The 16,335-nt window shown below is 34.1% G+C and overlaps 1 protein-coding gene across 1 annotated transcript in view; it reads right to left on the bottom strand.

The window, feature by feature from the left end:
- Positions 1–394: 394 nt before the first annotated feature.
- The window catches only part of LOC114357998 (uncharacterized), a 54,675-nt gene continuing 38,734 nt past the window's right edge, over positions 395–16,335 (bottom strand). Inside the window, exons 4-5 of the mRNA XM_028311848.1 lie at positions 14,384–14,485; positions 395–759 (exon numbers count right to left, since the gene is read on the bottom strand). Coding sequence (XP_028167649.1) covers positions 713–759; positions 14,384–14,485 — 149 coding nt within the window. The 3' untranslated portion in view covers positions 395–712. The remainder of the gene's footprint in view (positions 760–14,383; positions 14,486–16,335) is intronic.

Below are 16,335 nucleotides of genomic sequence, written 5' to 3' on the forward strand. Positions count from 1 at the left end.
TCTATTGAAATGGAAATTATGTTTCGGGATCCAAAAGACTGGTTTATTTACTAGTGCAAAATGTGGATAAGATATGACTAAAAGAAAACAATAATTACGAGTATGTTGTTCTTTTTGGAAATTGATATAATATGTATTTAACTTACAAAATTATCAAAAGCACCTATCTAGGTATCCTTTCGATAATAAAATAATGTTTTTGACGCTTTATTAACTGTTAGATACCTACTATATTTTTACTGAGAATCATAATTAAATACCTAAGTGATATTCAAAATGAAATAAATTTATTCTGTCACAATATTTATATCCTAAATAGTGAACTCAACTGAACTTGAATACTTACCTATTTAATAACAGTCGAAAGGGATTTTAAGGTAAAATAAAACAACAGTTTCGCAATGGCATCAATCACATTATTTACATACATACAGACCAGTTTATTTACTATCACCGTACAGCCACTACTATTGTCACCAATTTGCAATATCATTTCATGGTAATATCCAGGTAAGAATTACACAAAAACGATATTTTCAGCTGTACCTACGTTATCACAGATTTGTAACAGTTATAAATTATTTCTTTATTTTAATTATTGCACAGCAACATCTAAAATACAATAGCTTTATTTTTGTAACGATATTTATACAATAAGGTACATGAGGGAATTAAATTATTTGTACAAGTTAGGGTACAATTCGCTAAGTGGTTATCTTAAAAAGAATCCTTGGTAGAAGTACCGTGGCGCAGACGGAACTGAAAAAAAAGAAAATATACAATTCAGTATAAACATTTTATATTACACACATCGTGGCTTCCAAAGTATTATTCGATACTTCTTTGAAGGTATTCGGAATATTTCTCGCACTAGTTCCTTCAGCTCTTGTAAAGGAACGGATGTGAAATAGATATTGTTAGATAGAGCCTTCAAAGGAACTTGCTTCACTTGTGTGCACATAACCTAACAAAGGCTTTATCGTGATATAAACAAAACAGGGAGAAATAACGAGATTTGACTCGCACCAAGAGATACCTAACAATATGGTTGTAACAGTGTACTGTGAGGTATTTATACAGGGTGTCCCAAAAAGTAGTGTCAAGCCGAAGCCCAGAGGTAGAGCATCACTACTACCCAAATCACAGTGACTTTTGATAGTTTTCTAGTTATTTTTTTTTTATTACATACAGGATTTTAGTTTACATTCGTGTTATGGATTTAAATACTTCTGAATCAGATAGGCCTAGTACTCATCTAAAAATAATAAAAAAATCTGGCATGTAAGTTGACTATTCGTGCCACACCACAGTGACCAAAAAAGTGCCATAGCACAGAAAAAAACATTCATAACTCGAAAACTATCAAAAATCGCGGAACATACATGGGGATGATTTGGATAGCCCTAGTGATGCTCTACCTTAGGACTTCGGCTTGACACTACTTTTTGGGACATTCTGTATATTCCTTCACACATATTAATATGTCAGGAACAATTTGTCGTAGGTACCTACTCTACTACACCTATGTTATTGAATAATAGAATTTGAAGGTGCCTTAATAAGGTGCCTGCCTTTATTTCTGATATTCATTGGCATCAAATTAATAGTCTGTAGGTAGACAAGCCAATTTCATTAAACTTTCAGAACAATAGAATTTATGACCAAATGTAACGATTGCAACGTTTCTAGAGCCACGGATCTTTCATAAGACTTGGACAAACACATTATGTTGAATTATCAGTGATAACATTTTTTTCAGTTTACTAATTTAGAGATTCTTCTATCTTTCAATTTGACAAAAATGTCTTTAGATCTTGCGTTCCTTTGAAAGAAAGCTTTTATAAATAGCATATTTTTAGAAATATAAGATTTCATGCTTGACATCACTTGTTTTGATATTCCATAATTAAATCGTGCATCGTTTTACAGCGTAAACATTTTCAATATACCGAGAGGAATAATCACTCAAGTTGTATCGGCTGAGGTCTTAGGTTGGGGTGTTTTATTGTTCTATTTCGAGTCTAATGGTTTGAAGTTTAGGGTTTAGATTCGGGTGGGGTCTGTCACGTCGGATTTCACGCTCGCCGGTTCGGAAATGCACAAAGTTTCCTTTTGTGGCGTTTCTCATAACTTGATTTGTGACGGCGCAACCCTTCAGCCGGTTCCGGATCGGCGCCGCAACGGCGAGACGCGGGTTCCGTACAAGTAGTGTTTGTGGCACACGCTTAAGCGGCAGCGGGTTGATTGGTTTGACCTATTATTTTGCAATGTATATTGTCCTGTTTGTATACGTAATAAGATAAATAAATAACAGCTACAAAGACAGCTTGGAGAGGCCTATGTTCAGCTGAGGACGTCATGTTACTAAAATGGTAATGATGTTTGATGATGAGTTAGAAAGAAACATAGATATGGATACCTTGTATCAAGTATTTTATATTGCAACAGTAAGGATGCAGAAAATGACAAAAGTGAGTGAGAAGATAAGTCGTCCCATTCAGGCTTACTTATACCTAAGTATAATGTTTATTTAATGCTAAGTATGTGAATCATTACAGTAAGATTAGGATAAGTATTCTGCTGTTGCAGATACTTACTGGGAATATTTTTTTTACAAAACAGGATGGTAAAATTAACTCTATGTTTGACCCTGAAAGGACGTAGGTACAAAATAAAACGCATTTTAAGTAATAATTATGCTACTAGCTTTTGACATAGAAACAATCTAATGAATTTTCAAAAACAACTCAAGTTTGTTTCCTTTTACCAATGAGATCCACTCACGATTGAGTGATGAAAAAATAACAAGCTCACTAAAATAGATTTCATATTTCATGTAACATTTTGTTTCCTCTCATTGGTAAGAGGAAAAAAACTTGAGCTGTTTTTGAAAATTCATTAGATGGTTTCTATGTCAAAAGCTAGTGAGTTTCATTTTGTACGAATTTGTACCTTTCAGTGACAAACATAAAGTAAATTTTACCATCCTGTTTTGTAAAAAAATATTCCCAGTAAGTATTATCTGCAACCTTCCAATAACAATTTACAAATTTTAGTAATAGGGAAATTATTCGTAACAATGGAATTTAAGGTAATAAAAAGGGCCAGGAAGATATTGATAACGGTTTATGGTTTTATAGCTTACATTATAATCTGATTTAATAACTAATCCAATCAATTAGCATTTTAAAGCGCTTCGTCTTCCGTTTTACATAAAAATGCACAATAATCACATGTTCGCGAGCAATAGCGGAAAACAATAAAGATAAGGTGTTTTTATAATCACGGGGTTGAAGTTTTATTAGGATTTAATGCTAAATGTATTTTACATTTATTCCGTGCTTTTCTTAACGCCTTTTGCTAAGCAATAATCGGTATAAATGATAGTGTAGTAATATTAATTAATATTGCCTCTTTGCCACTTTATGTGGGTTTTCCATTTTTCATCGACGATATTAACAAATCAGTAGGTTTGTAATGACAGTCTATCTACATAATTCGTCTGCCGTTTGGTCCAGTGGTTTGCGAACCGGATTACTATGCCAGAGGTGGGGGGTTCGATCCCCATACAATACAAACTGTTTTGTGCATTAACATACTCGTATCTGTATGAGCATAAATGCTTTCGATGTACTCAATATGTAATTTACAAAAAATGCATATTTCCGTTGTCTGATACTCATAGTACACAAGTTTTGCTTAATTTGGGACTAGATGGCGCAGTGTAATTGCCCAAGGATATTATTTATACTGAGTTTCAAGAGGAGCGTTTGTTAACCGCTGTCGCTTATGAATTGAAGCCTATCTGAAGTCGCTCTCAATACAGAACACGTATAACAGATGTGCAATTTTCAGTCAGACAAGAAACTTGTTCATTAAAATCAGAGCCACTTCTAGTTTTCGGTTAGGGATTTGAGAATTTGAACGCTGAGAATTAATTGTTTGTAAGTACCTACTCGAATCAGAAATGAGGAGATCCGTAAACGAACCAAAGTCGCTGACATAGCCCGACGGATTAACAAGCTGAAGTGGCAATGGGCAGGGCACATAGTACGCAGAACTGACGGCCGATGGGACAGAAAGGTTCTGGAATGGAGGCCGCGTACCAGAAAACGCAGCGTGAGACGTCCACCTACAAGGTGGACCGACGACATCGTAAAGGTAGCAGGGAAGCGCTGGACGCAGGCCGCTACCATTCGATCAACATGGAAAGCATTGGGAGAGGCCTATGTTCAGCAGTGGACTTCCTATGGCTGAAATGATGATGATGATGATGAAGTACCTACTTATTTTCAACAAATTAAGTTAAAAGTAGTGTTCTCTGATACACCTAAACTAATGAGGTGTAATGAAATACGTTTTTTATTAATTATTAATTTCAAAGTAAATTACTAAGTACTTAGTAGTTCATTTAGTTAATATGTAATTACACTCTACATGCAAAATAATAAAGAGTATTTAGCTTAGTAAAGTGAGACGTAGTACTTACTACATAAAATTATTATTTGTTTTGTAGTATGATTAAGACCGTTTACTTCGTAAGTAAAACATTATGACTACGTAGGTTGCACCATCTTATTTTATCTTTAACGAACGTCAAAAATCTGTCTAACACCGGTTATCGTTATATTAGTAACGGTTAAAGTTAGATGGTGCAACTTAGCCTACTCGTATGTGAGTACGAAACTAAATATTAACCATAATTATTAGCAAAGTCTAGCTACAAAGTATTTGCCTGAAATATTATTTCATTATTTCACACAACGTCTCAAAATTAAATAATTTCTGGCACGTCCATTTCCAACCGCCGTCTATGTATGACGATGAAAACAAACAAAGCTTTATAAGAGAAAATACATGTCTAAGCTGTCACAGCAAAAAGCTTATGAAACTGTCTCGAAAACCGGAACTTTGCGGGATACGTCCTTTTTTCCTCCTTTAAACAATTTTGCTGTGTTACAAAGACGTTGGGGTAAAATTGTTCAGTTAGGAATTTTTGTCGTAAGTTATGACAATGTACCTACCGAGCTATTGACGAGAAAATAATAAAAGATGACTAAAATAAAATAAAGTACCTACTTAGAGTGCTAAGCTAATAAGCATTTTTCCAGGTTTTAAAAACTTACGATAACATAGTTTTTCATTCATATTTACAACAAATTACCTCTATCTTTCTTATTAGTCCGGAAAATTCTTAACTGATTTTCTAACTACGAGTATACTTACATGAAATGAAATGTAAATATTTTACCGATTTTGAAATTTCACAATATGTAAATTTTGTAAATCACTTAACAAAATCAACTAACCGTTTCTCGCCAGATATGTTCATTTATGGAAAAAGCGAGGACCTTTTAGCGTGGATTAATTAAACATACTCACATGACAGAATGCCCTTCGTAAAACATATAAATATGCATTAGATAAATAACAAAGGCCAGAAGCACGGGATGTATGGCGTGCCAATTAATTTCGTAAGTCCAAACTCTTTTATTAAATCATAAAATGTATGAGCCAGTGAACACGGCTCGTGCTCACCAGGGGCGTATTTAAGCTTACATTTCGGGGAAATTATAGAGATAGATATACTTAACTCCGTTTTTTTTGCAATTTTATTGTATGAACTAGCTGTGCCCGCGACTTCGTCCGCGTGGACTAATGACTTTGGGTAGGCACTTTTAATAATTTAGTCTAATTATTTTACAAAGGCCTATGTTCAGCAGTGGACGTCCTATGGCTGAAATGATGATGATGATTTTACAAATAGCTTTTGCCCGCGACTTCGTCCGTGTAGAAGTCGAAAAAGTTCTCATAGGATTTTTAAATGGTTTTTAACGTTATTATCTAAATGTTTGAATACTATTTGATCGTTTAAACACAGTGAATGGTTCAATTACATAAAATTTTAATGATACTTTTCACGGCTTCGCTCTCATGAATGTTAACGACCGTCAAAAGCACGTCGATAGATGGCGGTCACTAATTTAGACTTTGATTTGCTCGTTTAAACACAGTGAATTATTCAATTACATAAAATATCTATAATGACTAAATTTTAAATATTATGAACAGTTCTATAAATGTAATATTTAGTTCCTAATTAGGACTAATGATACGTTTCACGGCTTCGCTCTCATGAATGTTTACGACCGTCAAAAGCACGTCGATAGATGGCGTTTTTAAGGATATTTCTCACCTCTTAACTATTTATTGAAATTTAGTTTGTCACATATCGTCATAAATTGTAGCCTATATATTAGCCTGGGTTATAAATAATAATACTGTAAAGTTTCAACAAAATCCGTTTATTAGTTTTTGCGTGAAAGAGGAACAAACATCCAGACATCCAGACAAAAAGGTTACAGTGAGCCAACCATAAAAGATAGACATATGCTGTAGCGGACTTTTTTGTAGAACTTTTAAAGGGGAAAATCCTATCATACATAATTTATGCGAAACTTTAACCGTTTACGCAGCGTCAGCTCTCAAAAGGAAAAAAATCACTGATTTGAAACATTCTTCATTGGTGCTCCGCTCCTAGTGGTCTTAGCGTGATGATATATAGCCTAAAGCCTTCAGGGATTAACGGACTATCCAACACAAAAAGAATTTTTCAAATTGGTCCAGTAGTTCCTGAGATTAGCGCGTTCAACCAAATAAACAAACTGTGATTAATAAATTGCGCCACTACAAACCGTACCAACAGATGGCGCTGTTACGATCTTACTATGGCAAACTCCACCGCGCATACAATCCTGCATCGCGGTGACGAAGTTTTTTACCCTGCCCAGTATATATAGACAAACCAAGATTGTGTAAATTAAATGCTCTAACTCCTTATGGTGGTTGAGCGTCATGTTCCACAACTTCAGATTTATAATATTAGTATAGATTTGAAATAAGGAGTTGGATCTTATACATTTACCTATCAAAAATGTTTAAATTCTAATGCTGGATCTCTATTTTATATTTTTATTTTATTAATACTGAACGGGTCTCTCTATAAAGAAATGAAGAAGCCATATCGTATTATTATGATAGAGCAAGCTAGCCGAAAATATACCCTTTTACATTGAAAAGTTTTTTCATTAAGTTGTATGGATAAAAATATTAAATTAAATACGTATGTAAAATATTTACTCTTATCGAATACTACTTATCGGTATGACTCTATGAAATTAATCAAACCCTGCGGGTTCGTGTAAATACTAATAATACTAACCCTTATCTAGTAACAAATACCATGTAGTTATTTAGTTATTATACTATGACCTAAAAATATTGACACCAAATAACATATTATAATCACCCCCGCAGGTATCCGTACAGTTCACTTGAACTAATGCAAATGAAAAGAAACAGATGTGACTTCTAAGATTCACAAGACATAATTTTGTATATTGCCTTTTAGTTGCAGAGACCACAACAGTCTGTGGTCAATAATGAGGAAATACCACAAAACGTCTCAAGTGGCTACCGATATTACTATTATTATTATTTCATGAATTTATTTTATGTGTACAACTCTAGTCTGTAATTATACTATTACTACTTGATAATTAATTATACTCGTAATACGAGGGGCGGCTGAAAAGTTTTGAGCCTAGGTATCTTCAAGTGTTATTATTGACTCACACTAAATTTAATTAATTTGCCAATAACCTCCTTAGTATATGTACAAAGTTTCAATTCATTAGCGTCATCAAGCTTTTAGTAATTAATCCGTAAACATCATCATGTCTCAGTCATCCGCGCAATGTACGAAATTGAAGTACACAGTTGTCATAAAATGCCTCACAAAGAAGAACAAAACGCTGACGGTAATATTTGAAGAGATGTCGACAGTTTATGGGGAATCTGGGCCTTCATTTGCCACCATGAAAGATTGGATCCGATAATTCAAGCATGGCAGGGAGTCGCTAAAAGATGACCGCAAGTCAGGGCGGCCAGATTTCGCCATTAACGAATAAAATAATGAAAAGTTAAAGAATCTTGCTCTAGAGATCCGCGAATTAAGCTGTGACAGATAGCTGAAGCCATAGGCATTAGCAAGGAACGTATTGGCGATATTTTTCATACTTATTTGCACATGAAAAAGGGGTGTGCGCGATGGGTGTCAAAAATGCTCACGCCATTCGACAAACAGCGTCGAGTCACAACTTCGCAGGAGTTTTAGGACATCTTTGGCCATAATCCTAACAATTTTTTTTCTCACATTGTCACTATTGATAAATAATAGATCCGGCAGTACGATTCAGAGTCAAAACAAGAGTCAATGCATTGGATTGAAAAGGGAAAACGCCGCCGCGGTATTCAAAGTGGAGCGATCGACACCCAAGCTCATAGGCACTATTTTTGGGATTGTGGAGGAATTTTATTCATTGACTACCTACTTAAAAAAAACTACAATAAACGGGGATTATTTTGCTGTACTGTTGATAAAAGTGCGTCAAGTGGTTGTCGAAATATTAAGAGGCAAACTGGCGAAAGGAAATCTGTTATTGACAGACAATTCGCCCGTGCACATCGCGCATGTTGCAAGGCTTGCCCCGGGTAAAACTGGATTTCAAGAAATTAATCACCTACCACACAGTTTAGTCCGAATCCTTAGCTATTTTTTCTAATTCTCAAATTGGAAAAATGACCTCCAGGAACGAAGATTTTTGAGTGACAAAGAAATGAAGGCAGCGTTAGAGGATCATTTCGAAGGCAAAGATTGCGATTTTTTTTTCAGTGGGTTAAAAGCTCTTTTACACAAATGTAAGAAGTGCGTTGTAGTAGAGGGAGATTAAATAGAAAAATATATTTTTTATACTATTCCATCGGCATTTTTAATACCCTAGGCTCAAAACTTTTCAGCCGCCCCTCGTATGTAACGACCGCAATTATTTTGCATCTTACAAAATAATTTAAAGAAAATATTACTTAATTAAGAATATCGTTCTAAATTATTACATTCTGATCTAACTGTTATGAACTAAGACAAGTTTATTGAGCACACCTTCAAATAAAAATTTCGTTATTTCACTGCACTTAATTATTTCAGGACTTACGTTGTTTACAATAAAACCAATTAATAATACCAGCGGTTCGGTAATCAGATTGCAAAACATATCAAAGTCAATTTTTTATTGAATCAAAATTTTCTGACATCAAAATATCCCAGTCGCAAAATTATCGTCCCTTGATACGTCCCGCGTCAAAATGGCGATATGTCAATTTCATAATTAAAATGCGTTTGACCATCCGCAGCCCCACGAGATTAAGGAGACAAATTAATTTGAAAAGGGCATAAGTCCCTTACAAAGTTATCGGACTTAGGTCGTTTTGAATGCGACTCAATCAATTTAATGTACGGGCGAATGGATCATGGCCCGAAAATATAAATGAAGTCATGGAGAAATTTCACTGGGCACAATTAAAAAGGTTCGCTATGAATAATTGGATTTTCTTCGGAGTAATTGTTAATGATTTTGTGTTTGAATTTACGCGGCTCAAAGCTCTATGTGTGCGTTTGTACAGGTATGTAACCTAGCTCATGTTAAGCAATATTATTTAGTTATGTTTTAGTTTAATATTGAAATATTATATTTATGATTGCGTTTATGACTACGTTCATTAAACACAATTATTTTAATTTCATGTAGGTACTAGCACTTAAACTGGGTGGGACAAACTTTACCGGAAATTCCACACTTTGATTATTTTGCCATATATTTACCGATGTGCAACAGTTTTCTAATGGTTATTATGCAAAAGACTGTAATACATTTAAGTATTAATCATTAAAATTAAATATGAATGTTTAATTCATGATCATCGTTCCTTATCCTTAAATAGTTATCCTTTAGAAGGTAAATAGCCGAAATGAAAATCTAATTTTGATAGTCAATTCTAGAATAATTATCTCTACAATATACACCTGAACATCTTTTGAGGCCCACTGCCACTGAACCAAGTATTAGGAGTTCCAAGTACAGTATCTATCCACTTCCCTCCGTTGCGAAGCGGGAGACAAATGAAAAACACATACACTCGAAAAACATAACCCTCCTTCTGGCGCAGTCAGGTAATTAATATGTTTACTTAATGGCTTACATCGGCAACAAAAAAAACCAATGATCTATTTCACAAATAAGTATGATCATGGAGAGATGTAATGGTATGAAACGTACCGCACCATACGGTTTGATTAAATCGTGACCAACTACAAAGGTACACCAAATTTTCTATAACAATACTAGCCAATTCTGTACCAATCTCTACATTATTCAATAGTTGTCTTGTCACTTCACGCGCAGTCTTCCTACAACCTTTGTGTCTCACGTAGTTCAGACAATTGTCAATTAGTTGATGGTCTGGGATCACGCGAACCTTTCAGTGTGACAGCACGTTTCCAAAAAAGTAATACTACGATTTTTTTTTAGAATCTTGTTTTTATTATTAAATCGAGCATCTGGAACTTTTACGATATATTGAGTTGGGATTTTTATTGTTACCTGACTAGTAATTTTGTATGAGAGAGATATTGATATTCCCACAACATTTTTTGGAGTCTGGATCCACTAGTAGAGTCCGTTAAAGGCGGATAAAAGCAAATAAAATGTGCCTACCTGGCAAGAAATATATATTTTAACCACTAACAAAAAAGAGGAGGAGTTTCTGGCTTAATCTTTTTAAGTTACTGCCTATCTCAAAATAATAACTACCGTACGACATAATATCGGTTATCAATATTCATAATGAGTTCAGTCAGGAAACTTCATTCAACCAACTCTAGGCTTCATTAGTCATTGCTTTAATTATTGTTTATATTTTAAGACGGATACATTACAGCTTATTGTTTAAACTAAAAGATCAATCATCATGACACATTACGCAAAACTCCAGTAGCCACATCCTTTTGGTAATGAACAGAACAGACACCTTCACCGAAATGCCTTTCCTTTTGTCCTGGACCAGCCTGAGGTGGTTTAGTCAGAACTGTTCCGGTTTGAATGAAGGAATGGCCTTCATGCTGCCGGATCAACATTTCCCTGTGGCCAATGACAAAAGAGAAAAGCCAGTCCAATTTGAACAACTGCTACTGCAGCGTATTGAGAAAAATCTCACAGGTGCTTCATATTTTCGAACAGGAGCACAGCGCGTTAACAAAAATCGCTTATAGGTTGTTTTATGATCATGCCACATTTTTTCACTAAGGTTAGAGTTTGTGAATTTGGAACGATTAGAGTTAGAAGCTTTAGCTCTACATGAGATCTAATAACTTTTTTGTGATACGAACCATATTATGGTCTCGTCTTGGCAACATTTTAAATGAAAATGTTTTTGGTGGAATTTAATTGGCAGATTAATAGCACGCCTTATTCTTTTGTTTGGGACGTATGCCACATTTATATATTTGATTTAATCATTTCTATTTACAAACAAAAACATCCTCCCAGCCTTCGTTTTATATTAAGACCGTTCTCTTTGGGCTGTGGCTAACACAGTTATTTAAAAGGACCAATTTCTTTCAGTATTTGTGTGTTAATCACGACTCAGTCTTTGTGTTTGGAGGCGTGACTTCCTTTAAATTTGAATGACGTGGCGACTTTTATTAATTGAACTGTCAAAATACCCTCGACTGTGGTCAAGGGTCAGATATATTATTATTAGATAGCCAATGATCTACAGCTTAGCTTAAGAAAGCTATTGATGAAATTTGACTGAATTATTAAGCGTTTTTTTGTGTCACAAAAGTTCATATTTTCTTAATGGTTTCTACTACCTAACGAACTAGTTTAACAAATAAGGGCGTAACGACACTGTTCCACGTTTTTCCAAGCAAATAAACCCTAAATTTACTTTCTCTTCATGAATATTCCTTGAAAATCAACACTGAAATAGCTTTACCTGATAACATCAGTAGCCGCATGCATTAAATATTTAAACATAGTTACGAACTGATTGAATATTATAATTACACCACTTTCGGCCTCGATACGTCATGAGTTATCAACCATTTAAATCAACACCTAAGGTGATTTCCTATGTGGAGCACCATTCTTTGCATTGCGTAGATGTGCAGAACAATTACTGGAGACCTTAGTTTCATTAATTAATGACTGTAATTGATGGTTTAGCGATCAATTTGAAGGTTGATTCGTCGCTGATCGAAGCTCTGGTAGGGAACAAAAGACAAGATGTAAGATAGAGTTAAGTAACGCTAAGTGATGAGCCCCCTAACTGCATACTACATACTCGTATCTTTTTGATGTTAAGATTCTTAAGCACGTTTTCACCATCAATCCCTAATTTTTAAGGACCCCTATAGTAACCCATAACAGGATTTTTTTTTCATAGGGGTCACTTAAAACTTAGGGATTGATGGTGAAAACGGGCATAAACTGCCACATCTTGGTCACACATTTTATATCATTTCTTAAGTCACGGCCAGTTAAGGTCCATCACTGTCCACTGTGCACTGGTGACAAGTAGCAGTTACGACAGCTACAATCAGTTCGTGTATCGTTATTGTTTGTCACTGCCGTCAATTTCAATTACAGGGTCACTAAAATCATTTGCTTTGTTGTTGTAATTTATTGTTATTTTTTATACGAAAACGTGCGCGCAAACTTTGTGGCATTCACTAGTTGGGTTTTTATTGGGTCCAGCTAATAGATTTTGACAGAGGAATCGCAGCGGTTGAAGCGACAGCTGGAAAAAGTTCATAAACGTAACGTCGCAAAATATGTATGTTTCATTGTGTTGGAAATTGACTCATATTGTTAAATTATCGTTTGTTAAGTTTAATTTTAGAAAATTTTAATATTATATTCTTATAAGAACAAAGTCTATTGAGTCAAAATGGGTAGTTTTAATCCCTTACATTTCTTTTGCCCTTTTGCTATGTTGGTAATTTTGATCTTTATTTCTTGATGCTTCTAAATTTTCTGTTCTATGCTGCTTATGGCATGCATTTAGAATTAACTCATTAAATTGCAAAAAGGATTAATTATTGGGACTTAACTGTCAGTACCTAGGTTGATTGGGAGGTTAGGTTAAAATATAGGTAGTTGCAAATTATGTAGGTGCACTTATGTATATACTTTTTACACTAATCGTTATGTTCCAGGTGTTATGTTCTTTTCCGAGAAGCACGGTGTGCAGCATGCATAATATAAAGTGTTACCAGTGCAACTTAACTTAGAGGAGTCAATAAAACATACGAAAATTGTTTAGATTTATTTAAATTAAGTATAAATACACCAGCTCTATGTACAGCTCATTCATAACATAACAGTCAACTGTATACAATGCAATGTCTTTTATACAATTTTGAAGCCCTGGTTTCGAGGTGTATAAAACGAAAAATTGTTAATCTACTAACTACAACATTGTATAATATAAATTAATCGAGCTGTCAACGTCAGCTGCGATTGAGGGCCGATTTTCCAATCGCTAATCTTAAAATTTTATCTGCAGAGTATTTGACATATTGACAGATTCTAAATAGAAAATATCAATAAATCATTTTACTTTTCAAATAAAAGTTATCTGACAGTTAAAACTCGGACCTCAATATGCTACTGACGTTGGACTTTCTCAAAACAAGAATAAAAAACAGAGAGCATTAAATAAACAGAATAACAAAAAGGTATCTAAAAAAACTGGGAAAAGTTAACTTTTTCTAAGAAAAAGCTCGATCAATTTATTATTACGGAGGTGTATTAATTATGTTCTATAAGACCAGTTCCAGGGACTAATCTACGAAAGGGTACATGCAAAAGTTCATGCTTAAAGCTTTCTACTTAAAATAAATTAATTACTTCATATGCCATTCTGTTCTGTTAACAAAAATCTATATGATTTCATAACATTTGTAACATTCATATAACAATAAAAGGTAATACAAATTTTGCTAAAAGAGAGCCAATTGTTTTTAAAATACATAAAATAAATACATACAGTAGGTTGTTTTTCCTACAAATATATTCAGAGAACAGAACAGCATAGAAAACTGGCAAGTCAGAATCCAACTACGATACTACTCGTCCTAATAGACTTATCAAAATAAATTAATAAGCCATTAGAACGAAAAAGTTGACACCCTACGAGGTCAGTCAAAGCGATACAAAAACCATTAATTTTAACTTTTTAATTTGAAAAGATTTTTTTTAATTACCAAAACAATTTTGTGTCAAGGAGTTAAAAATTCCGTCAATTTTTTTACAGATACATCCCTAAAATATTAGTATGACAAACCAATTTGACTAATTAATTTTGACAAACCAACTGACTAAAAATCTAAATTTTAGCTATATACATCGCATCCACCGATCGCATAGGACAATTAGTGCTAACTACAGGGTACTACGGAGTCATCGGCCATAGGGTTTACCTTGTGAGCCAGCTGGCACAAAGCCGTAGCCAGATGCACCAACCACCACACCGCTGGTCTGGGACGGGTCGCCGGGGGGCGAGGGGGGGAACACAACAGGACCTGGAAGGGGAGAGAATGGATATTAGTAAGTTAGTAATAATAATATGGCGACATCATAAAGGTAGCAGGAAAGCGCTGGACGCAGGCCGCTACCAACCGGGTAACATAGAAAACATTGGGGGAGGCCTATGTTCAGCAGTGGACGTCCTATGAATGGTTGAGATGATGATGATAATGATGAATAATAATATGTATATCCTAATAAAAGTTCAACTTAGAAAAGAAAAAAAAAGTAAGATTGATGATTGCTTAGGGCTGCTCTAGTTTTCATAAACAAAACGCGCGATTGCATGTACCTAAACAGAATGGACCTCTAGTATCTCGATATCGCGCGATTCGAAACGCGCTACTAAAATGCGTCATCTGGACTAGCTCTTAGTAGAGGTCAGTTGTCAATATAGAAGCATAAAATTGAGCAGTTAACACCATCGAATAATTGGCAAGCTTATTATGAGCTGTAAACGTCATTCTTATGGATTTTGTATAGAAATAAGAGGAATGGCGTGACTGGTTCAACAACTTAGTTTTAGCTGTTTATTAATTTCAAAATGTCCAAATATTTTATAGTGAAAACTAATATTATCTTCACATTATCGGTACTTATTTAAACGATGTAAACTACCAAACTTTAGAGATTTCTGACACTGATTTTGATCATCACATGAACCATGTCACATCTGTAGCGGTTCATACATTCATCTTTCTGACAAGGAATGGATCTATCAAATAGATAATTACTATTATTAGCATCAGACTTGAATAGTAATACCTAAATCGCAAATCAAATCCAAAATGCCAAATAGTTTAACCCTCCAATTGCGTAATTGTATCATTCCACGAACGTATCATTTTGTACCGTAATTTTCCGCAAATTACATAAGTAAACAGTAAGATGACGAGGTGAAGATATTTTATCGGTTTTCATACATTAATCCGGTCGAAAGTTGGGCAGTATGTTATTACCACTAAATTAAATTTGACACAGCTTTCATAATTACGTAAAAAAAACTCGAATCGGATGTCACAGTCATCTTCCAATCATTAAATGAAGCATTAAAACTATTTTAAGCATTTTAGAAATTATCTTTACCTAATATAATTCAAGACACATTTATATTCTATAATGGATTAATTATTTTGAGTCAATTTACAGGAAAACATTAATTTATTTTATTTACAAACTGTTTAAGAAAACAACTAGGGTTAATGCTCACGGCAAAGTGTTTAAAAATAAGTGTAAAAGATTAAAAATAATTATTCATAAATGTTGCTTACTACTCTACTTTCTACTTTGCTTTTAGCATGCAAGATATAAATATTCAATAGTTTATTAGACGTGTTTATTTTAATGAAAACAAATGCACATCTAATTATATGAGTCATATTGATATTTCTCAAGCACACTCGTTAATACAAATAATGTCAGCACTTAAATAAACTAGAACTTGTTAGAATAACTGACATTGTGCAAACACGTCGGAGGCCTTTGTAGTGAATCAATGACCAGTTGTTAGCCTAAATGCCACTAAAATTTATAACTTCACACCTCAAATTAGTATTTCAATACTCAGTAATAAATCCACTCCAGTTATTTTATTACACAACCAATTTAAAATCTTGTCAAAGCCCACCCAAGAAGAAAATAATCTTCCGTAGAAGGATTATAATGATTTATACTCGCAATCAGCTTCCTTATTGAAGCCAAAATCAATAAAATTGGAATTAAGATTATACAAACACATTTCTGATACGAATTTAATTTCGTATTCATAAAGTAAGTAGAGGTATAAAATCAATTGGTTATTTAATAATGAAGCGAGTTACGTCTATATTATACAGGGTGGTTTCAT

The sequence above is a fragment of the Ostrinia furnacalis genome, unplaced genomic scaffold (assembly GCF_004193835.3).
Source record: "Ostrinia furnacalis isolate ACB-3 unplaced genomic scaffold, ASM419383v2 OfSCF3549, whole genome shotgun sequence".
NCBI lineage: Eukaryota > Metazoa > Arthropoda > Insecta > Lepidoptera > Crambidae > Ostrinia > Ostrinia furnacalis.